This window comes from Chaetodon trifascialis, chromosome 5, assembly GCF_039877785.1.
Source record: "Chaetodon trifascialis isolate fChaTrf1 chromosome 5, fChaTrf1.hap1, whole genome shotgun sequence".
NCBI lineage: Eukaryota > Metazoa > Chordata > Actinopteri > Chaetodontiformes > Chaetodontidae > Chaetodon > Chaetodon trifascialis.
The window spans coordinates 17576991-17600675 of NC_092060.1; the positions used below are offsets into that span (position 1 = coordinate 17576991).

At 43.7% G+C, this 23685-nt stretch overlaps 1 protein-coding gene across 3 annotated transcripts; it reads right to left on the reverse strand.

Annotated features, from left to right (window-relative positions):
• Window positions 1–182: 182 nt before the first annotated feature.
• Window positions 183–22677, reverse strand: LOC139330861 (serine/threonine-protein phosphatase 2A 55 kDa regulatory subunit B gamma isoform). Of its 3 annotated transcripts, none has more exons than XM_070961999.1 (11): window positions 22390–22677; window positions 21653–21989; window positions 18234–18390; window positions 11862–11959; window positions 11442–11607; window positions 10545–10657; window positions 9589–9766; window positions 8678–8842; window positions 6557–6726; window positions 3304–3395; window positions 183–2280 (listed from the first exon to the last, which is right to left on the reverse strand). In XM_070961999.1, the coding sequence occupies exons 3-11, from the start codon at window positions 18313–18315 to the stop codon at window positions 1986–1988; spliced, it is 1359 nt and encodes a 452-aa protein (XP_070818100.1). In that variant the 5' UTR covers window positions 18316–18390; window positions 21653–21989; window positions 22390–22677; the 3' UTR covers window positions 183–1985. The 3 variants fall into 3 exon arrangements, with proteins under 3 accessions (XP_070818100.1, XP_070818101.1, XP_070818102.1); XM_070962000.1 differs by lacking the exon at window positions 22390–22677 and adding an exon at window positions 22097–22236; XM_070962001.1 differs by lacking the exon at window positions 18234–18390 and having other exon boundaries at window positions 22390–22573.
• Between the last annotated feature and the right edge of the window lie 1008 nt (window positions 22678–23685).

Sequence of the window (23685 nt, forward strand, 5' to 3'; positions counted from 1 at the left end):
AGCTTGTAATAACACTAGGTGGCGCGTCAGACCTCCAGTATCACAGAATGTAATGATGACCCCTTATCGGCCCATATAAACCAAAGCTATAAAGTGTGCTCATTTCCATAATGGCACTGGCAATCATTATCAGTCTTACACAATTATGTCGCAATAAAAATCACAGATGTACCCTCATTGGATGCAATTTCGTTGAAATCTTTATTCAGAAAAAAACATATTAACATTATTTATAACTGTCCATTTGACGATTTTGTCATCAACATACATTAACACAAAAATATGTGAACATTAGTTTGGTTGGGACGTGGAGGAAAATCGACAGATGCTTTCCAAAAAGAAACAGGATAAATAAAAGAATAAACTGTTCTCTAAAAAATAAAAGCTTCTGCACATCAGCAAAGGAACGGGTGAGGAAGGCCGAGGAGATGAAAGAACCATCTCTCTGCTGCAGCTTCGGAGGCGACCATCGATCCGGACGATCGAGTCTGCAGTCCGTTTATGGATGTTAAAAAAAACCAAGACCTCATAAATGTCAAAAACAGGGTTGATATATACAGACACCATTTAGGCCCTTTGATTTTTTTTTTCTTTTTTCTTTTAGAGAACAACATTGATGAAAACATTCCCCATTCTTCTTGGTTCTCAGTTTCAGTCGAGTAGAAACTGATTCTTGGACGGCTTCATTCAAAATGTACATGTAAGTGTATGAACCGAACACTGGTAAACATGCGTCAGTGTCCAAAGACACAAATAAAGGTAGGAGAGCTCGGTCATCTATGGTTACTCGTGCTGCATGGGGCCCCCGGGGCCCCTGAAGCCTTTGTACAGCTGGGTCTAAATGGTTAAGAAGGCAGCCAAGTCAGTCAGTCAGTCGATTTATAAACACCTAGGCTAAACTGGTTTTACATGCAGCATCTTTTTGCTTGATTGTTGAAATTATTTAGTTCATTTTTTTATTTTTTCATTTTTTTGGCTCGATTTGAGTTGTGTTTCACGGCAAAGTAGCACATGACGCAGCCCCCAGACCAGAAGCAGGGTCCACAGTCTGCGAAGTTGAAGGGCCTGTTTCAACAGACACAACATTCATGACTGAAACACAGTGTTTGGAGCAGACAGATGAGAGTGCGTCCTTCATGTTAGGCCGCGGCGCCATAACCTGTGAACTTCTGCTTCTATCTGCAGGACTGTAAATGTTTTACCCCACTGAACACAGACCAATTGAGCTCAGAGGCGTCTGGGTGCACTTGGGTTAAGGGGAGGGTCCCGAGTTCATCCTTGCACATCACATGTATCATTTTAAATTGTCACTGTCATCATAGTTACCATCATTAACATCATTTAACAAGAAGATACAAAAACAGAAGTGGGGGGTGGGGTGGGGGGGTGATCTGAAATCAAACAAATGGCCAGTTACATAAATGGCCCATTTTTCATCAGTGCCGCTGGTTGACAACCACGAAGGGTTTTTTGTTACACAAAACAGTGGGCAAGGGATAAGAATAGGCTTTGCTCGAGCACACAAATACAGAAAGGAGAAGAGGAGGAGGAGGAGGAGGAGGTGGAGAAAGCAAAAGAGCCTGAAGAACCAAAAGAAAAAACTCAAATACAAACATGTAAACGTCTCTCCAGTCCGGGGGGTGTTTATCCCCCTCAGACGCTGAGCTGTAGCAATCAACACACCACCAAGAGGTGAACAATCAAGAAATCCACAGTTCAGACAATTTTGCAATCCATAATCCATTGTGTAATCCAGCTTGTTCCCTCTCTAGCCCTTTCTAGGTCCTTTCAGTTCTGGGAGGCTGGGGAGGAGGTGATGGAGTGTGTCAAAGAGCAGACCTAAACGTGTGTGTGTGTTTTCTGAGCGTGTGTGTGTGGGTGTGTTAGGCATATTCCTGTGGGTATATGTCCGTAGATGTGTACATTCTGGCATAGTTGTGTGTTCAGGTGTAAACTCGTTTGTATCCACCACTGACATCCGTTCATTAATGCATCTCAGAGTTGAGTTTGTCCTGGAAGATGTACAGGTTGTTGGTGGCGGCGATGGCGATGATGTTCTCGGTCGGGTGCCAGGCCGTATGGAGGATCTTCTTGGTGAAGTCCAGGCTGTCCACGCTGATGTCGTCCTTCCGGCGCTTTCCTCCGGCCGCACAGACCCTCCGCGGCTTCAGGACCGCTCGGGGTTTGCTGCTCTCTCTCGACGCCTCCAAGGTCACGTCGCGTTTGGTGTTCCGGTCGAACATACGGAAGAAGTTGTTGTAGGCGCCGGTCATGATCACGCTGAAATGAGGAAGAGAGGAAGGCTCAGTTACTGCAGTCTTCACTGACTATAAACTAACCTTAACCCTCCACCACATGACTAAAGGTAAAGGGTCCCTTCCACCAAATTATAACAAGAAATGTGAAAAGTTTGAAAAACTCTACTTGTAGGAGTCATGCTCATGCTTGATAATCCAGAAAAACACGCTCTCAACTGGAACTCCTTTTTAGAATAAATCAGAAAACTGTTCACAGTAAAGCTTGTGAATTATCCAGAGCAACCAGGCCTGTTTCTGGAAAAGAGATACTGCTGCTGAATTTTTAAATGTAATGCTTTCATAGAAATCTCCAAACGCTAGCAAGCGTTACCCTTAAGGGTAAATGAAAAATGTTTTCACGTCTGTGTTTTTTTGTCTGTTTGTTGGCAGGATTACAGAAAAACTGCTGGCCTGATTTTCATTAAACTCTGTGGAAGGGAGGAATTTTGGATCTGAACCACAGGGGGCGGCACTAAGTATTTTTCACTTCTGTTAATGCTGCGAGATCGGACATTTGTCCCTGGCGGAATAAATGCCATCCGACTTCAAATCCAGTCGGTGGTCGTAAAGTTCAACAGTGACAACAAATAGCCAGTGACAGACATAGCATGAGTCCACATCACAATCCACATTCACAGGTGATCCTCTGAGGTAGCAGACACATGTAGCTGCTCAAATTTCATACAGAGAGCAGTTGTGACGGAGCATTCAGGGTACAACTGTAACAGCATTTTTCTCTCAAACTAAGGCATAGCTGTGGAAACATACATTCTGCTTTCAAAAATGTATGTTAGGGATGTGAAACATCCAATTTAACATGACAAATGCACAGACTACTGGCCTCGGTGGAGGTCTGTGCTCTGCGAGTGCCCTTATAGTTTATCATAGTTACCTATAGTCGACCCCACAAAATATATGAGAGCACCAGTTTTACATGTTCTCATCTTGGGACATTCAGTCATCCCAGGTAAGGACACACAAAAGCACATGCGGATACTTCAGGTACCTGTCTGAGCCGTTCCAGGCACACTCGAACTTGTCAAAGATGCAGTCGTTCTCGTAAAGGGAACACAACTTGCTGCGGAGGTAATCATGAACCTGAAGGAAACACATACAGACACACACACACACAGGTATGATTAAAAATGAGTCCACAGCTGCTTCACTCCCACGTATTGACTCTCTATATAAACTATAAATACAAGAAGAAGCAGAAGACACACACACACACACACACACACACACACACACACACACACACAGCACTCAGCACAGACAAAACACATTAAATGTGGGCAAGTTGTAACACAAACCTCCCAGAAGGCAACTCTAATAAGACATAACAGCAGCCCTCAGCAATACGAGGGCCAGGAGTACATTTTAATCTAAACTCCTTTTCCATATCAGTAAATCCATTAACATCCAAACCCACCAAGGGCATGATAACAGAGACACACATGTGAACCCACACACACACACACACACACACACACACACACACACACACACACACACACACACACACACACACACACACACACACACACACATTCACTGACTAATAACTCTTTTCCCTCGTGCTTTCCTTCGACCTGCCTGTGTCAGCACTGTGTCTGCCCAGTGATGCAAAGGGTTGAAATCTACACCTTCCTCCAGCCGCCGTGTTCCGCATTAAGCCCCCTATTTTCACATTCTGCATAAAGTCAGCAGTCAACAGTCGCTTCGCAATCGATAAACGGTCAAGCTGAGGTCGGCTCATGGTTGTACATCAAACCTGGTGACATTTTGGTTTTCCCCTATGGGTCTTTCTGCTCGGGGTGAAATGATACAGTGTCAGCTGAAGTTGAATATATATCCTTTTTTTTTCCAGCCCGCATGATCTCTGATTTAGAGTACAGCGCCTCGTCCCTCGTGGATTTGTGCATATTTTTCATTTTCCAGGAAGAAAAAGAGTGTAAATTTACCAAAACAAGAGCAGCTTTCTCTCCTCTGTTTCTCTCAGTTTACTCCATTCAACCTCTGCCATCTCTTTCTCACCCTCTCATTTACAAACTCTGTCCTCATTCCTCTCTCCTCCTCTCATCACACTATCCTCTTCCTCCCTCCTTCCCTCCCTTCCTCCCTCCACCCCCTTCCTCCCCCTCCATGCTGCATTGCAGATCTAGGTGTTGGGCGCTGTGTAAGGTATCCCTCCTTCCCGTTTCATTTCATGAGTGGAGGCTCGGCAGCCTATAAATAGCTCCAGTGCGTCTTAGCCTCCCACTCCTGGCTGCCTCATGGGCCCTCACACATCAGGCAAACACACACGCACACACACACACACACACACGTTCACCCAGACGCCCGCGGCAGGAATACTAAACACACACTGAAAAAAGGAGTTGATAAATACTTCTACTGTGCATAAACAGGAGCTGGCCTATTGTAACACTTAGAAGTGACACAAGAGACAAATTGAGCGTGCATGTGTGAAAGATACCATGCGATAGAATAAAGCTCTTTTATCAGCTTTGTACTTTGTTTTTTTTTATGATTACACTTTCAACTTACAGCATGTCAGGTCCACTTAATCACCATCACACACACACATCATAAGCGACTACTTGCGTTTGTCTTATGCATGTACAGTATTCATCGGCCAAACGCACAGAGATGCATCTACAGATTAAAGTCCAAATTTGGGCCACGTCGAGGGATTCTGGTGATTCTGCACTGATGAGAAGACGTGCATTCTCTGGCCCGTAATCAATCCAATTATCCTTAAAAGGTCTGGGAAAAATCTAATCATCAGTAAGTACTCAGATTCTGAGAGTAAACCGTCTTCCCATGATTCATTTCTGTCTCCAATTTTGCATATTTCCAGGATGACAATGCCCTCTTTCAGCAAAGAGACAGTTAGTCACTTTGCAGTTTGGACAGTGGCTTCAGTCACAAACACTTATGTCAAGGAAGTGACCTCTTAATTCTTCTGTTAGTAGAAGCTCTGCTTGAAGAGCGTGAGCAGCAACACTAGACTGTGCTGGAAGAATAAATCCCCCACACAGCAAATAATCTGTGCTGAATATATTTCAAGAATCTAAAAGATTTCCCCTTGCTTAGTATTTTGATGATGGTGGTGAAGAGTCCAAAAAACAGTCCAAAATCCCCTCCTGTTTTCTTATATTAGCATCTGTATTTGTTTGTTACTCATTTCTTTCCTTGAATTTGCCACCAATCTGTAACTTCAAACAGTCATGAACATTTCGGTATCCTGGACTTGGACTTGGAAAGATGCAAGCTCACACATAAGCATGACTAAGTGCAGGTGTTGGAGGCGTAAGATAACAGAAGGCACTCTCGCCTCACGCTCTGCAGGACTGCTCCGTGATCAAACTTTCATGGGAAAAAATAGTGAACTACATGGAAGACGATGGAGAGGTTTGTATTTCAAAGCGCCCGCGATTACGTTCGCTGCGTGATTTCTCTAATGCACCTGGAGTGAATCAAATACAAGCAAATATGTTTGGGTCTGGTGTCACTGATTAGGCTGGTCCGAAGAGAGTGAGTCCAAATGTGCTATGATTTAAAAACTGGTTATATCCATTCATTTGAATGGAAGTGATAACGTTATTAAAAAGCAGTCAGAATGGCCGGATGTTATAATAATCATTATTGCTTATTTTTCAGCAGCAGGGCGTGTGTGTGCATGTGATTGTGTCTGTCATTGTCTTCATGTGGGTGTCATTTTATGCAATTGTGATTTATGTAAAGTGGTTTTAAAAAACAAAAACACAAAAGCAGGACGTGGTGGCAGCAGCATGTGGTGTTAGTATGAAGGTGTCAGCAGAAACTAATGAGATTGAGACTGAATGTTAACGGTCAGCTGACGAAGCAAGAATAAAATGGCTAATAAGCTGGGAAACCACAATGACCACATTCTGCTTGAATACACTGCAGAATATTTGTGGTGTGCCAAGAGTAGTTGGTGTAATGTTAGTATAGAGTGGAATTTCCATCTTATACTGGGTTAGCAGAGAAAACGAACCATTATTCAACATCATTATATTCATATGATCCACAATTATTTCAGCCCTCTGGGAAATGACTGGATTAAAAAAAAATATGCTAATGCTTCCTCGACTGCTCGTCAGCTCACCTCACCCAGAGTAAATTTGCTCTAAGCCAGAAGGAATCTCATCACAGCAGCTGACACCAAATATTCATTCTTGTCTTTTTTGGATTTCAGCGCCTGTGCTCTTCACATGCGGTTGGTCACACACCTGGTATGTCTCCAGGGGCTTGCTCTCCATGTTGAGGTCCCAGACTTTGGCAGTCAGGTAGTCTCTGGTGAGCAGGTAGCGACCGCTGTGGCTGAACTTGACGTCCGACACCGAGGAGATGATCTCAGAGAAGAAGGAGCGGGCGCTGGGGTCCTCGGGCTCCTCGAACACTGCAGACAGTGGAAGAGGAGGGAGAGTGCTGTTAAGCCATATGAGGCGCAGAGACGCAGTTCAGTATGTGTGTCTTCATCTCATGTACAGATAATGAAATCTCTCAGCCTATATGTTGACTGTAGGCTACAAGGCAAACAGACTGTAGAGTGTGCTTATTCACAGGTGTTGCTTCTGTGTGTAAACATCAGAGAAAACAATCAAAAGTCTCCTAAAAATAACAATGCTAAGAAAGAAGCCTGGTAAACACAGGCATTTCTCGGTGAGTGCAACAAACAAAAACTAATCCCTTGCTGCTTGTTGCGGTGCTCCGACTGAACGCAATTTGCAGTGTTCACTGCACTCGTGACTCACGCTGGTCAGAGCTGTAAAACTCACGGGAAACTGGCCAATTCAGCTCTGGAGTAAACAGGAAAGTTGGGAAACCATAAATCCGAGGCATAAGAGAACATGTGCCATGAGCTGAATTGTCGTCCCTTAAGGACAGCAGATTTATGGGTAAACTTACTTTGTTCTATATCAATGAAAAAGTGGACCTAGAAAGGACAGGTGGAAAGAAGTTTTATCAAAAGGTGAAAAATGTTCCAAAAGAGACACATTGTTCCTAAACTGTGAGGAAATCAAACTTCTCACACTTCAGATTTTAGATCATTTACTCTCAACAAATGAATGCACCTGACGTTTGCAGCTTTCAGTTAATTCACTACAAATTGAAGACAGTAATTTATATATTCAGTGTCAAAACTTGTAATGAACCACCAAGGAAGGCAGTCCCCACTCTTAACTACAACTCCTGACTCCACAAAGTTTGGAACAGAAGGCAGTGATTTGCAAACAAACTGTGTTTGCTAACAATGGTTTTCCAAAGTGTTCCTGAGCCCATGCACTAATATCCTTTATGCAGTCATGTGTTCACAAAGTGGTGAACCTCACTCCATGCTGGCTTGTCAACAACTGAGCCTACGTTTACACGCAGCAGGGTATTTTGGCCCCTCCTTTTTATAAAAAATAACATCGTGCTCACAACATCGATTTCAAAAATGTTGTCGTTTACATGAACCCGGACAAATATGCCGTCGAGCGCCATCATAACTATGCCAAACCTAAGAGCGCGAGTGTAAACATAGGTCGCTCACATGACATTAAGCATTTTCAGTTGCATGTTGTGACATTTCGGAACTTAAAACAACGTTTAACCCTGTTTACGCGCCAACACACAACTGGCGTTTTCAGAAATCTCCACTTTGGCCGGAGTTTTTAAAAACGATCACTTTCTGTGAAAAAAACTCTGTTTGCGTGTAAACGAGAGGCCAAACCGCATGAAAATATATGTGTTTCCCTAATTGTAAATGTAGCTTGAGCCTTTCCAGGATGCCCCTTTCATACCCAATCATGATACGATCACCTGTTGCCAATTAACCTGTTTCCCTGTGGATTGCTCAAGAAACACCTGTTTGACGCTTTCTCAGTCTTCTGATGCTCCTGTCCCAACTTATTTGAAATGTTTGACTGGTATCAAATTCAGAATAAGCACATATCTATAAAAAACGATCAAGTTGATGAGGTAAAACATTGTCTTTGCACTGTTTTCAATTGATTATATGTCAAAAAGGATTAAGATTAAGATCACATTCTACTTAATTTATGTTTTACACAGCATCCCAACTTTTTTGGACACACAAATAAACAAATAATGATGATCCACTGTGATGGATTAGGTATCTTAAGATGACTTTCAAACAATAAATAATTACAATTTCTAAAACCATAAAACATCTGACTGCCTTAAAGGTAGGAGCTTCATCTAAAAACTTAAATTTCAAAATGTACCTTCTCTGACTTGACGTTCGTAGGCTAAAACATACAGTATCCAGTATCAGACATTTTGACCTTCTAAGAAAAAAGTATGACGTGTACGTCTCCATCGCAGCTCTCAGCAGGTTTACTCACATTTGGAGTGTTTGTCACACAGTGCTGCTTCTCTCATGTCACAGAGGCGCAAGGTGCCTTTGCTGCTGCTATAGACAAACAGGTTACAGTGGTGGGGGTGAAACTCAGCCGCTGTGATCACCTCTGTCAGATCCTCCATGTTGGCTGGCTTGATGTCCACGATGTCTGAGAGAGAGCATCGCTTAGGAAAACAACAAAGACAGTCAACATCGCAGGGCCTGCAGTTTGTTTCAGCCTGAACTGACGTACATATTCATTCATTCACCCTTTTAACACTAACTGACACAATAAGGAACTAATTCAATTGTGTTTGAGTTCGTGTGGAAACCCACACAGATCCATAATCCACACTCAAAAAGCACAAGTGTATGTAAATGTACGTAAACAACGCAATGTAAATAATTTACAGGAGAAATAAAGCAAAGCAATATAAATATATCTTGGGGGAATTGTTGAGAGAAAAGTAATTCCATATTCAGAGAAAATGTAATATTATAAATCCTGTCTGGGTCAGGGATGTGACTGTACTGTGTCCTATTGAGCTGGATTAGAACTCAGAGAGAGGCTGAAATATTTATGCAGCCTTTGAATTATTCATTAAGCTACATTTTCACTCCTCAAGAATAATATTCCCCTCCCCCAACACTGTGTGTCTTTGTGCATTTCTTTTTACAACAAAGTGGGATTTGCAATGTGGGAATTTAGTGCGTCCGTGTGTGTGGGCAGAGATTGATAACCAAGCATGTACGAGCATCTAAGTGTTAATGTATGCATGAATTATCCGCGTCCTTGTGCTTTAATAAATCTATTCCTGCTTTTATATGCGTTTGTCCATGTTTGTTCACGCCTACATGACTGCATGGAGGCTTGTCTCCTCTCTCTGCAAGCACACTATGAGCCACAAAAGATACTGAAGCTGCGGTCAGTGATGTCCAGATGCCAGAGGTTGATCCTCAGGTCGTCAGCTGACATGTAGGTCTCATAGTCTGAGTTGACGGAGATGGAGTTGACATGGTAGGTGTGGGCGTTGGCGAACACTCGCCGCGGGCTCACCTCCACCATCAGGTCCATTGGCTTCAACACCGGCACCTTGAAAAGAGCAGTTTAACGTCTCATATAACAGATTAAAGAGATGGTCCAAATACAGATAGTAGATTCAATTTGAATAACTTTATCGTATCATGAATTAATATTTAATGCATTACTTCCTTTGACATCAATTGCACATTATTACGAGAAACCCTAACTTGCTCACTCGATAGCAAGATTCAAGAACCAATTCAGTGTGTGACATACAGCTCATTTGGCAGCATTTTCATACCCTGACATTTGCATTAACACGCGATTTCATTGTCGAAGCGTGATTTACATTTTTATATACACTTTAAATGTGTTACATTTGCATACTGCACAGTGGGAGCCTCATCACCATGCAGATAAATGCATTAAGACCTCCACAAAGAAGGACACACCACACTACGATGTGCAACTGCGTCCAGATTACCAAGAATTCCCCGCAAATAAACACTGATGCTCTGACTAATTGAGATCCAGTGCAGATGTTGTATTGCTGTTCTGTGCAGCTGGAGATCGAGGTTTTCCCCACCCCCACACGCTCACACATACACACATATACTATTGTGCCAGTGACCCATTTTTGCACATGCTAACACATCTGTACCTACTGACCCAGTTATGTTGCACAAACGACTGCATGAATGTGTGAGTGTGTGCACGAGATAGATAGATAGATAGATAGATAGATAGATAGATAGATAGATAGATAGATAGATAGATAGATAGATAGATAGATAGATAGATAGATAGATAGATAGATAGATAGATAGATAGATAGATAGATAGATACCTGTAGGGAGGTGACAGTGGAGATGTCCTTGATGCGACCCTCCTCATCCTTCAGGTTGTATCCCTCTGGCCGTTTGTCTCTTTCACTCACCTTCCACAACTTGATGGTCTTATCTGGGAAACAGACAAAGCCATTAAGCAATCAGAAAAGAACAGATATTTAAGTGTAACAAATGAACAAAAGGTGCTTGTTCGTACGCTCTGAGGTTGGGGGGCTACCTGGCGATCTTAGGTTAGATGTGATTTAACTTTCAAGAGAGGGGAATTACATCTCAAATTGTTACAGCTAAAAGCCTGAAATCTTCACAAAAAGAAGAGCTGCGTAAGAGCATAAAGAGACAGTCAAAAATCTAAATGACTTAATAGACAGGATAATCCACCACACTCCACACTGTCAGCTCTGAGAGGCTGTCTGGACTCTGAAGCTCTAAATGAGCTCTCAGTGAGGTTTTGTTTAACCAACACTGTCACACACACAAAGTCTCTGTATTCTATTGAAAAAAATAACAGCAAGCATTCCAGCAGCAGCATTACCCAACTGCTGAGGCAGGTCTGACATTTTTCATACCCTCAATCATAAATAAAATAGAACTTAAATAAATCAATAAGAGGGCGCTCAGGGAAAATCTATAGATCTTCCAATATAGCCATAAAATGAGAGTGTAAACTGATGATGGGGCCTCTCATCCGAGGCAGACTAACACCTAATGCACTCTCTCATTCGGCGAGGGAAAATCTGCTTTCTGACCTACGAAACCCAAGTAATGCCTTTTAAAAACATAATGGCTCACACTGGTTCAAGGAATTTTCCCCCATAAAATATCAACCAACTAACAATCGCTACCTCCCCATCTTTCTGGCTCCTCTAAGACACATGGATGTACGTGGAGTCTCTCACCATTGGTGGAGAGGAGGAAGTGTGCGGCGTTCTGCTGAGGCAGCCATCGGATCTTATTGATCTTCTCCTCGATCTCCAGACTCTTAAGGTAGTCGAACTCGGGCTCATGGCTCTGAAAGGTGCTGTAGACGTTATATTCTCCCTGGGAGAATGGCTCAGTCTTGCTCTGCGGAAAGAAAAAGGAGGTACGTGGAAAATGTGCATGAACGATCCCAGAGCAATGTAAGACCCGGGAGCCTGAGCCAGCATCCGTCACCTTGATCATGTGAAGAACGGACACAGCAGGAGCATTAACAATTTATCAGTCAATCTAGACTGTAGCTGGAGGGGAACAGTGTGTGTTCATCGCTGCTCTCAGAGCTTGAATGAAAAATTATATGTTTGTGTGTATGAGTGTGAGTGTTTGGTGTGTGTGTCTACCTCGGGTTCCCTCTGAAAGATGACCACTCGGCCCCCTTTGTCCCCTGTGGCCAGGAGCTCTCCGGTGTGGTTGAACTCAACAGTGGAGATGATATCAGCTGCAGGGAGAGAGTCGTAGAAACAAAGATGGAGGAGGAGAGAAAAAGAGAGAGAGGGTGAGAAAGAACAGTAGGGTAAGAGAGAGAGGAAGAGCAGCCATTAGCTAATTGACCACACATCATCATTCATCTATATAATCCGTTTATCTGACTCTAAATTATTTAACCAGTCAACAGTCAATGCATTAACATGTAAGTGGATTAAAATATGCAAATGAAGGTGTCGAATAAAACAACGTTTGATCACTAATACAAACATTTTGCAATTGTGTGTAAAATTTCAGATCAAATTCAGATTATACAGTACATATTATTAATCCATCAAGAAATACATCGAACACACACATACACACACACGCATCCAAGCACATGCAGCAGTTTCACATTAGGCACAGGTGTTATCTGTGTTCCAGTATGACACACACATAATGACGCACACTATGACACTCCAGTACACATGAGATTACAGTGTCACTTGAGTTCATCGTGTGTGTGTGTGTGTGTGTGTGTGTGTGTGTGTGTGTGTGTGTGTGTGTGTGTGTGTGTGTGTGTGTGTGTGTGTGTGTGTGTGTGTGCGTGCGTGTGCGTGTGCGTGTGTGTGTATAGGAATAATTACATACCCTATAATCTCTGTATTGCCTTAAAGCGTAAACACAGCTAAGAGTGTACTTTCATTACTGATTAAATATCATTCTACTCTAATTTTTCATTTGCATATTTGCGACAATTAACCACCTCGAGCTGTGTGTTCCCAAACACCGACACAGTCTGACTCAGTGACAACACTGTAACATGAGGAGTATGAACGTTATTAACCACTTAACATTTACTGCCTCATTGCTTGGAGTGGACCTTCCTGCATCACACAGTACACAGAATGTGAAACAGAAAGCAATTGGCTGTGCTGTCTAATGAAGGGCATGCAAGCGTCATATTTGAAGCTTCAATCTGGATTAAGGTGGCATGAATCCCCCCCCGTCCTTCTATCATCTGTGCTCCTTTGGCCTACACTCCACACTGCTGCAGCTAAACTGGAATGAAGCCATGTTAAGTCATCTCAGGTCATCTACACCTCACAGATCATACTCGACTCATGAGCTATGGTCATGACCAGATACATGTAAAAATCCAGCATCATATAAATAGTCAAAACCTACTTTATTTGCACAGAACAAACAAGCAAAGAAGCGAGTCGAATGTTCAGCTCAGCTGTGAAATTTCAAGTCTGCGGTTGGGCTGTTTTCACACTTGTAAATACAAAGCCTGCGTTATGGACAGACAATTGTTGCCATTGCTGATCACCATGGTGATAGCTTCAGTGACTGGATAATCTTCAGAATCAACCGTAGCAACAACAAAAGCACAGATTCTTAAGCTTTCCTTATCTATTGTTATCCATACGTTGCTGTCTTCACATGACCAACCAACATACAGAATCATGATACACACAAACCTGGTTCAGTTCAGCACGTTAGCTGCTGGTTTATGAGGCAGGAAGTGAGACGATCTTTCAGGCTGACCAGTCACTGAAGAAATAGTTCCAGCACGTAACCTCCCCTAGAACCACGACTCGTCAGCTTGTGCCTTAAGCCAGATAGCTGTTCCCCCCATTTTGTGTTTTTATGCTAAGCTAACTGACCCCTTAGCTGTAGCTGCATATTTAGCTTGTGTGTTTCCCAGTGTCAAACTGTTCCTTCGAATAATCTGTCTTTCACCACTGTGGTCTGGTTCTTTACATCTAGTGCTCTGTGTTACCATTTTCTACACCTTTACCTCAACACCTGACATGTCTTACTACAGTGAAAGTATCTAAAAACATTAGCAGTAAAACTGCTTATATGTGACTAGCAATTTATTTACCTAGCATAGGCGATGACTTAACATAAACAATATAAAAGTCTGCCAATTTCCCTGCATAGAATTGTGTCTGTTGGGACAAAAAAAGAGCAATATCGCTTTTTGGACTGTAAACTACTCATTGCTGGCCATAAAATCTATAAAGCAATTCCAATTCAAAACACAAAACCTACAGTTAATTCCAAATTGTGTTCAAGGTAATTGAGAAAGAAGCTGCGCAGCCCACAGGCGTGTTCTGTCCTCCAAAGCAGTTCTGCCTCACAGAGATTTTTGTACAGGGAAAGCTCCAGTCTGCCACTGCACTACCACATAATCAAATCATATCTTTGAAAATGTCACAGATTAGATTTTAAAATAATAAGACTTTTTTCAGATACGGTACCCCTCCAAGCCTTCGACAAAGGAGTGCTCTAAGCTCAGTTCTGATAGAAAAGAACATGGTCCTCAACAAGCACTGACTGTGAAGAAAATGGAGCAAATTTATTGAGAGTCGGAGTGATTCAACGCTGTAGCCTTGCCTATTTTGCAGTGGCCTTGAGAGACAGAGATTTTATGATGAGGGGAGGCAGGGACTGCTCCTCAATCTCTACACCAACACAACCTTATTCACCCCATTCCTCACACACTTCATATATTACTGGTTGCCTCTCTCTCTCTCTCTCTCTCTCTCTCTCTCTCTCTCCATCCATTTCGTGATCTCTCAGCCATGGCGGTACCTTCTTTATTCTTCAGTTTCAATTTCTTTCCTCTGTTTCAGGGTTTCTCTCGCTCTCTCCATCCCTCCCACCCCACATGTTCTTTTGTCATCTCTCATCTCGTGTTCCCTGGTTTCTCTCTTTTGCCCCATTTCACTCCCTCATTTCCTTCTTGGTTGTCTATCCACATTCGGCTCGCTGTCTCTCATCCCTCCCCCACGACACTCTGCTGCCTGGCTGTAGGTGAGCATGTACGTTGTGGTGGCGATGCTGGTGGTGGAAGAATGGGAAGGATGGAAGGGAGGTGGAGGGAAGAAGTGCCGGGGCGGAGGCGGTGGAGGGGTCCGTCGGTGAGCAGGGGTTGCCATGGTAACAGGCTGAGCCAACCAGTAGCGGCGGTACTCGTTAACGGTTAGCCGTACGTGGCAGTCTGGTGAAGGAGGAAGTGGGATTCATCAATCCAGTCCTTGCAGGAAGAACGAGCGTGGTAAAATAATTATGGTGCTACATTGCTAAAGTAGTACCGGGAGATGGAGCGGACGCTACGGTCCAAATTGAGGATATGCAGATGATTAATGCACACACACACACACACACACACACACACACACACACACACACACTTGATGGCACTGAAGTGAAATTCACAAACACACATACATACAGGACGCACACTGGGCAGCTTTGAATGGTAATGATGCACAGCAAACGTGTGTGCTTCATGCTCAGTGTGTGCGTGTGTGTGCGCACAATCCACCGCATTTACAGATAACTATGTCTCCGCTCAAGTAGCACAGAGAAAGAGCTAAGCTAAGCAAAACCACAGGAGCGGCACACAACACAGCTGAATAAAATATGGAGCACACACTCTCCGCTCTCATCTTCTGTCTGTTCTCAACCTGAAGCCTCTTTATCTTACTGGGTTTCTCTCTCTCCCTCTAACACACACACACACACACACACACACACACACACACACACACACACACACACACACACACACACACACACACACACACACACACACACACACACACACACACACACACACACACACACACACACACAGAGCTCACACCCATCTGTCTCTCAGATGCTCTTTATTAGAAGATCACGAAAGAAAAATAAAGCTTGAAGAATACAAACAACCACTGGAGAAGAAACAAGCATCATGAGCACCGTGGCTCTCATCCAAGAGGAACCACTGGCCACTGTACTGATGTACTATGTATGTGTGTGTGTGTCTGTTAGGTTGTCAAGTTGTAAGTCAGTGTCTTATAATGTGGATGTGTGTGTGGATGTGTATAACAAGCTAGCTGTGTCTCCCACAGACAGTCCATTAGCATCAGCAGGCCTGTCTGACTCATCGCCACACTGCCAGAGCTGGGGGAACACACTGTGACTGCAAGTGCATGCACCCACACATACAGCACACATCAACACAAAACAGCCCACAAACCTGAATGAACCCAATGACACAGAGAAGCATTAAAAATGATGCACGAGTGATAAACACCAAACACATAAGCGCTCAAAACCAATGTGAGGTGTTTACAAAGAGCAGCTCCTCAGCGACCATGTTGTCAGGAGACACGATTAGTCGATCGACAGAAAATAAACCAGTGACAATCGTGATAAATTATTAATGGTTTAAGTGATTTATTGAGGGGGAATTCCAAGCTGTTTGTCTTTTTATATCATTGGAAATGGAATATATTGAAAATTTGGGGATGTTACGAATCGTAAAAATAACAGCCAGATAACTGAAATGATTAGTAATGAGTGTACTTGTCGATCAACACAAAGATAATCTGTAACAATTTGAATGATTGATTTGATAAGAGACATTTAAAGTGAGAGCAAACTGAATGTCTTGGGGTTTTGGATGATGGCTTTGGCAATACAAGAAATCTGAAGGTGGACTTAGAAAGCAAAAATGAATCGATCAATCGATCAAGAAAATAACAGGCGGATTAATCGTTAGTTCCAACCACAGTCTGTATTGTACATGTTATGATTAGTGCTCATCTGTTGCTACAAAATTAGACAAAGCAGGAGAGGAGATTTATGGGATAGATGAGGATGGTGGCAGAGGTCGAGGGAGGTGGATTTCCTTATTTCTTTTTGTTAAGGCTACCAAAGGGACAGAGTGGGAAGCAGACGTCCAACAGTCCCAATTATAGATATCTTAGGTCTGGGTAAACACAGACCATTAAAGCTGAGCCAAAAACACACACTCCTTAAAAGCGAGGACAAGCCACCACTCAGCAGGAGATGTGTGTGTATGTGTTGGCGAGTGTGTGTGCAGGCTGCAGCTCAAGCACCCCGCATTTCCTGTGTACGTGTGCACAAGTGTGTGTACTCAATTACCCTGTAGAGAAATAAATGGGTTGGAGGCAGAGAGGGAGAGGCGGGAGTGAAGGAGACGAGGGGAGAGACTGCCGGAGGGAGACGTTAAATTGATCCCTGTCCTGCAGTTTTGGAGATATCTGGAAAAAAAAACTGGTGCATGTGTTTGCGTTAGAGGTGCACATGTGTGGAGAGGAGTGATTTAAGCCCAGCACAGCAGGGAATCTGCCATTTCTCCAAACACACATCGGCGCAACGGAGCAGAGCTGGTGTGAGCCTAATGGTTATAGACACAAACAATTAGAATCACAAGCCAAGCCAGCTTCAGCTACATGTGAGAAATGCACCTGTAATCCTGTTTTGCCTGCCTGCAAAGATATCTTGTAGCTGCATGCATTGTCAGAGCTGCAATGTGTGACTCATTTTTGATAAAAATCTATTTGTTTTTCCAATAGATTTGCGAGACTGTAACATAAAAAAACATTAGGACCTTAGCTGGTTTACATCCAATCTAACCCCGGTGATGCTGAAAACTGAGATTATGTGTCGGCGCCTCATAAATACTGAAATGTAATCCCTTATTCAGAGAACTCTCACTCTATTTTACGCTGCCTCTAATCTTTCCGTGCAGATGCGTGTAGAGAAGAGCTGAAACGATTTGTTGATATAACTGTTGTCTTTTTTTTTTTTTTTTTGGACAAAAATGCCAGAAATTCTCTCGTTCCCCCCTGGATGTTGATCATAGCTTGGTTTCTGAGTCTTTTAGAATATTTTTATGATTGCAATTTATCAATAAACCAATAAAATAACCAGCAAATGAACTGATGATCAAAAAATAGTCCTGTGTGTGCACATACGAATGTCTGCACAGTACCTGTACATCTGTTTAGAGGTTTAGAGAGCATGTCTGTGCATGTTCATGTGCATGGATATGGGTGTCTGTGTGTCTTGTTCCGTATTAAATAAAAGTAAAAGTAAGATAGCTGTGCTTTGAAGGAGAAGGGGTGTCGTCTGGTCACACTATTTAAAGAAATCAATTACACACACTGACACACACACACACACACACACAATCCACACTGAAGCAGGCAGACTGGGACAAAAATAAAGAGGCAGGTACAAAAATAGAGACGCACAGAAAGGATGAAGCAGACAGACAGAGACAAAGTGATTTTTAAGATATTTATAACACTCGTGAGAATTCACCTGCCTCAAACTGCTCACACATGCACGCTTAATGACACACACTCTCACATCCAACCACCCACACACAGGTGCACACACATAAACTCTCATATCTCACACTGGGGTCATGTGGCACAGCTGTGCGACATAGATATGACCTTTGGGATAGAAGAGGATAGAGCACACACCTTCAGTGTAAGAGGCAAACGGCTCGGGCTCCAGAGAAAGGGTAGTGATGTCGGAGCACAGGACCTGGATGGGGCTCAACATCCTGGGGGAGGACTCCAGGGTGGAGAGGGGTGGACAGGATGGGCGGAGCTCTTCAGGCTATAGCCAGGAGCAGCCCTGCAAGAGGAGCAAGGATGAGGGAAGGGAAGGGGAGGGAAGGGAGGAGCAGAGGGGAAGGAAGGAAGGCAGGAAGCAGGAATCAAGGAAGTACCGGGAAGGGTGGGGTTGAGGGTAGGGACTGAGTTACTGCATCACCACATTTGGCCATGAGTACCCACCAGAAAAATAAATTCTGATGGTGTATAAATGACCATTCTGTATCTACACAACATGATGTATTCACATGTTGGGTTTGGCAGGATGGCTAGCACAGCATGCAGGACGGACAGAGATACACAGCTTGTGGGACAGAGTCCTAATATGTCTTAGTTGGTAGACGTGCAGATAGCTCTCACATTTCCCCAGAGGTGACAATGACTGATAAATACAAGAGAGCAGCGAGAGCAGGTGAAAGCGCACTTTCTTATGACTAACAATTATTTTCATTATTGATTAATCAGTCAGCTGACCGTAATGACACGTGCTAATCTTAGGTTGCTACTGGCCAAAGCAATTTGTGTGAGCAACAGTTGAAGAAATACAGTTTGCCATGATGTGCAATGAAGTAAATATTTATGTCTGAGATGCTGCGATCAGATCAGCAAATGTTTGGTATTTTTGCTTTTAGAGTTACATATGCAATTCATATTTATACCTATGTGCTGTTTTTACAGTGGGCATAATGCACATCTAACTTTTAATTAAATTCTCAGTTATTTTACCCACTTCCTTCTAACAGCACAGATATTTTTGTATGCTGCAGATTAAAAATGAGTGTTAGTGTGCGTACATAATTTATGAAATGGAAACAGTCATAAATAATTTATATACAAAACTGTCAAAAATGTCAAAATCCTGAATTTTGATGCAAGATATATAATTGTTGTTACTATTTCCTCATCTATCCCTGAACCTAGTGTCACTCCAGTCAAAGGTGAGGTTGTAGCAAAGGGATTGAGGGGAGTAAAAGGAGTGAGAGGAAGGGAGTAAGAGATGGAGGGAAGAAGGGAGGGGAGGGACGTTAAGGTAGAGGGAGGTTAAGCATCCCTCCCCTGCAGGAGTTAAAGGGCAGGGGAATCCCCACGGGACGATCTACAGACACACTGTTACGTATGCGCACACACATATACACACACAGAAAACCCTGCAGACACACACCCGTACATACACGGACCTGAGCAAACAAAAAGACACGCAGTGTGCACTCAAAGACACAGACATGAATATGAATGCAACACAGCACAAAAAAATAAAGAACGATGGAGACACACAGGAGCTTACAAAATACACCCAAGCATAAAATCACATGCACCACCTCTCTGTCTGTCTACCACCTTCTGTCTTTCTCTTTAACACACAGACACAGACACAGACACGCAAACACACACACATACAGAGGCACATTGTGTTTGTGCAGCCTTTAGAGCACTGTTGGATAATTGTTTGGCAGACGCGCCACTTCAGTACCGGGCAATGCTGCAAGTTGCATTAGAGGACCGATGGGGAAAGGAAGGGAGGGGAGGCAGTGGGGGATGGAAATGGGGAGGAGGACGGGGGATGGGGTTAACATGGAGGAAAGGTGGATGAGGTTGGAGTGGGTGTCGAAGTAGAGGCAGGTGATGAAACATTTTGTCTGTTTGTGACAGAAAATGATCTCTTTTGGTCGTTAGGCGTTATTCTTATGAAACTGATTTTTAGAGCACAATTAGTACTACTTCTTCTTCTGCAACTGTCTCTTTTCAGGCTGTCCATGTGTCTGTCCACAGTCTTTTCAGACCAATCGTGTGCCCACCTCAGTGAGAGTTCATCAGCAATTCACCCTGAATAAAGCCTGTGTCTGCCTGAGATGTGTGGAATAATTAATACTGCCATTATTGGTGGGTGGAGACGAGCTGTCAATCATATTGGCCAAGCATGAAAAGCAGCATGTTTATCATCACGGACTGTTGCTATGGCAATAATGGTTGGTTGGTGATGGATGTTAAGACTGATTTTCTGCCATGATTTCATCAAAATCCTTTTCTGAAATGGACAAAGACAGAGATTGGTCATGGAAACACTGTATGTATAAGTAGAGACAGATGCTCCCACACACGGAGACAAACAAAGACACACATACACACACACACAAACACAGATATTCCTCGGCGATACAATATGCACACACGCATTTACACAATCAACAGGCAACACTACAGGTCCCCCCTGACTACAGTATGTGCTTCTGTGTGAGGGAAATGACATTACAGCACAGACACAGGAAGCATAGTAATTCCCTTTCTGCAGTGATACAAGGATCACAAATGAGCTCACAACACGTTCATGACCCCCAAATGATAATCCGCTGTTCTGGTCTAAGAGACGTGGTGAACAATGAGCTGAGTGTCAGAAACAGATTGGGGACAGACAGACGGGCAGGAAGGCAGACAGGAAAACTAGAGTGCAGGTGAGATTAGTGGTGTAATTGAGATTAGCAGAAGTGGGGGTTATCCAAGGTTATAATCCATCTGTTTTATGAAACAAACCAAAGGAATTTAAGGGTTTGCAAGGATTGTGTGCTGCTGGACTTTTTAATATTCCCCTGGCTGAGATGTGATACTCTAAAATATTCAATTTGAAACACAAATGCGCCTGTTATATTCAAGAGGACAAAGTAACAAGACAGTGCATGTGTGTGACTCAGTCACACTATGAGAGATGACATGCAGTGCAATGAGTATAAAATAACGTGATGGAAAATTCTGGCTCATTTTCCAGGAAATTAATGCAGTCACAGACAAAAAATATTCTCCCACTCTCAATTTTTGACACACAGACAAAAACAGAGACATACACACAAACACTGGGACACAGGCCAGATCAATTCTTCCCTGCAGTCTCACAAAGTATCTATGTTACACAAGGAAAGAAGGCGGTTACAAAAGCACAAATTAAGAAAAAAAAAAAAAACAGATGAAAGGTGTAGGACACAAGGAAATTGTGAAAGGGGGGTGCAGAGGAGAACTTGCCTATAATGGTTTCATTTTGCAGAGAGGAAGGTGTTTTACTCCCTAATTCTTGTTGCTTTCTGCAACTCAGTCTGAACACTGATCAACACAGCGCTCACAGAGCCTGAGGAAGCCACCCTGAGCTTTTTTTGCCTAACAGACAAGTGTACACACGCTTTGTCACGCACATAAACACACTCTCCAGAAGTCCAAAACATAGATACACACTTACATGGGAGCACACTCATTTTGTAACATATAGACACATGCAGCTTCCTCTGTCATCTTCTTACCTTCAGTCACATAGTTGTGGTCGGGGAGGAAGCCGCGGTGGTTGAGCGTCGGGGTGGCGTCAGTGTCTTCGCCCATCGGCGGGGCTGGGGGGAGCGCCCGTCTCGGTGGGGCAGCGTGGTGGTGGCAGATCGGTGGTGGAGGGGGTGGTGGGGATGCCGGCCAGCACAGCGCCCATACTGCTGCCCGCCAACGCCTCCTCAGCACAGGGGCGCAGAGCCAGGCATCCTAACCTTAAATGGGGATGTGGGGCAGGTAGGGAGGGAGTGGGCCTGTCCCGGAGGAGGGATGGGTGCGTGGAGGAGTCCACACAACTGTTTCCGAGAGCCAAATGCAAACCTGTGGGAAGAGAATTATTTGAAAACAGTTGAAAAACTGCCAGGGTGAGCTTGTTTGTGCCTCACAACAGCACACATAACTCGTGTGGTAAGAAAAATGCAGTGCACCTCGTGTCCACCCTGCAGCTGCTGAGTCCAGGTGTGGCCACGCCAATTCTACTCTCACAAACACACACAACATACATAGCCCTGCGCTCTCACAATTGGTAAACTCCGTACTTGTTCATGGATGCTCCACGAGAAGAGATGAGAGGAGATGAAGAGGAGGAGGAAGAGGAGAGTGGGGGGAGGGGAGAGAGGGATGAGCAGAGCCCCTGGTCGGTGTATCTGCAGTGCTGCTGCTTCTGCAGTGAACTCACATGCATGGACACACATATACAGTGGGACAAACACACACTCACCTACACACTTGGCAGCTTGGGGGTCAAGTACTCCTCAGTGGATCCTCCATTAATAGCGTCCCTCTCCTCCTGAGCGGCGAACTCTCTCTCTGGTTTCTCAGCTGATCCAGTATGAGGAGGAAAATCCTGCTGGCCCTGCGTTCTGCTGCAGTCTGTGCTCTGGCGTATGTATGAAAGGCAGAGTGAGAGGTAGAGAGAGGGGGAGGGAGAGAGAGAGAGAGAGAGAGAGAGAGAGAGAGAGAGAGAAAGCGAGAGAGGGGATCTGTCCTGCTGCGCTGGTACGTGTGTGATGCATCAGAGCCGGCCCCGCCTACTCCTCGGTGCAGCCAATCATCACAGAGCTGAGATCTGCCTGACCACTGACTGCAGGTGATTAAATATGATGAAAAAACAGAGAGGGGTGGAGGAGTGGGTGGCAGAGCGGAAGTGGTTGAGTGTCTTATGAGGTTGTGACTAATGGGAGAGAAAACAGAGGGAGCAGGAGAGAGGATGAGAGTAGGACTGTTTCACTTGAATGACTGCTGACTATGAACCACAGTACAGTGACTACTAGAGGATTCACCTGGAGGCATTATTCAATTAGCACAGAGCCGGCAAACACACACACGACTGACACACACATACAGATTTTAATGTAAGGCAGAATCCCCTCTACCTGTCTGCACTGAAGGGTAAGGCTGTATTGGATTACAACGGTATCATATGAAATGATTTTATCAAGTTATCATTCTATTAAGTTCTGTTCCACTTTTGGGAAATTTGGGGAATACTCCTATTCGCTCTCTAGATGAGTGTTAGAGAGAAGATCGATATCACTCTCACACTTATCTGTTACATATGAAGCTCTGCCAGCGGTTGTTAGCTTAGCACAACATTTCAGAAGCTGGAATCTGTAAAATTTGCTTGTGATCTAAACAATCAATTATCAAAAGAGTTGCCGATAAATTTTTTGTCAATCAACCAATCAATTAATTGGCTCTAATTAGAGCAGAAACGAATAAATATTCAAGGTAAGAAAGCAGTGTAAACACTTCAGGTATGTATATGAGACCTTGCGTTAATTTGCCATTTAGCCATTTACAGTAATATTTTAAAAAATAACATTAAGTTAAATATTTCAACCATATCACTGAGGCCTATTGGAGGGGGCCAGAAATGGCCACAGTAAGAGAAATACTTCAATTCACACACCAATGCACACACACACATGCAGGCTTCAGTCAGTGAGGCAGCGGAGAGTAAGGGGCTGCCAGTGACAGTTGGTGCCATCACTGGTGTTGGCTGTCTGCCACCGGG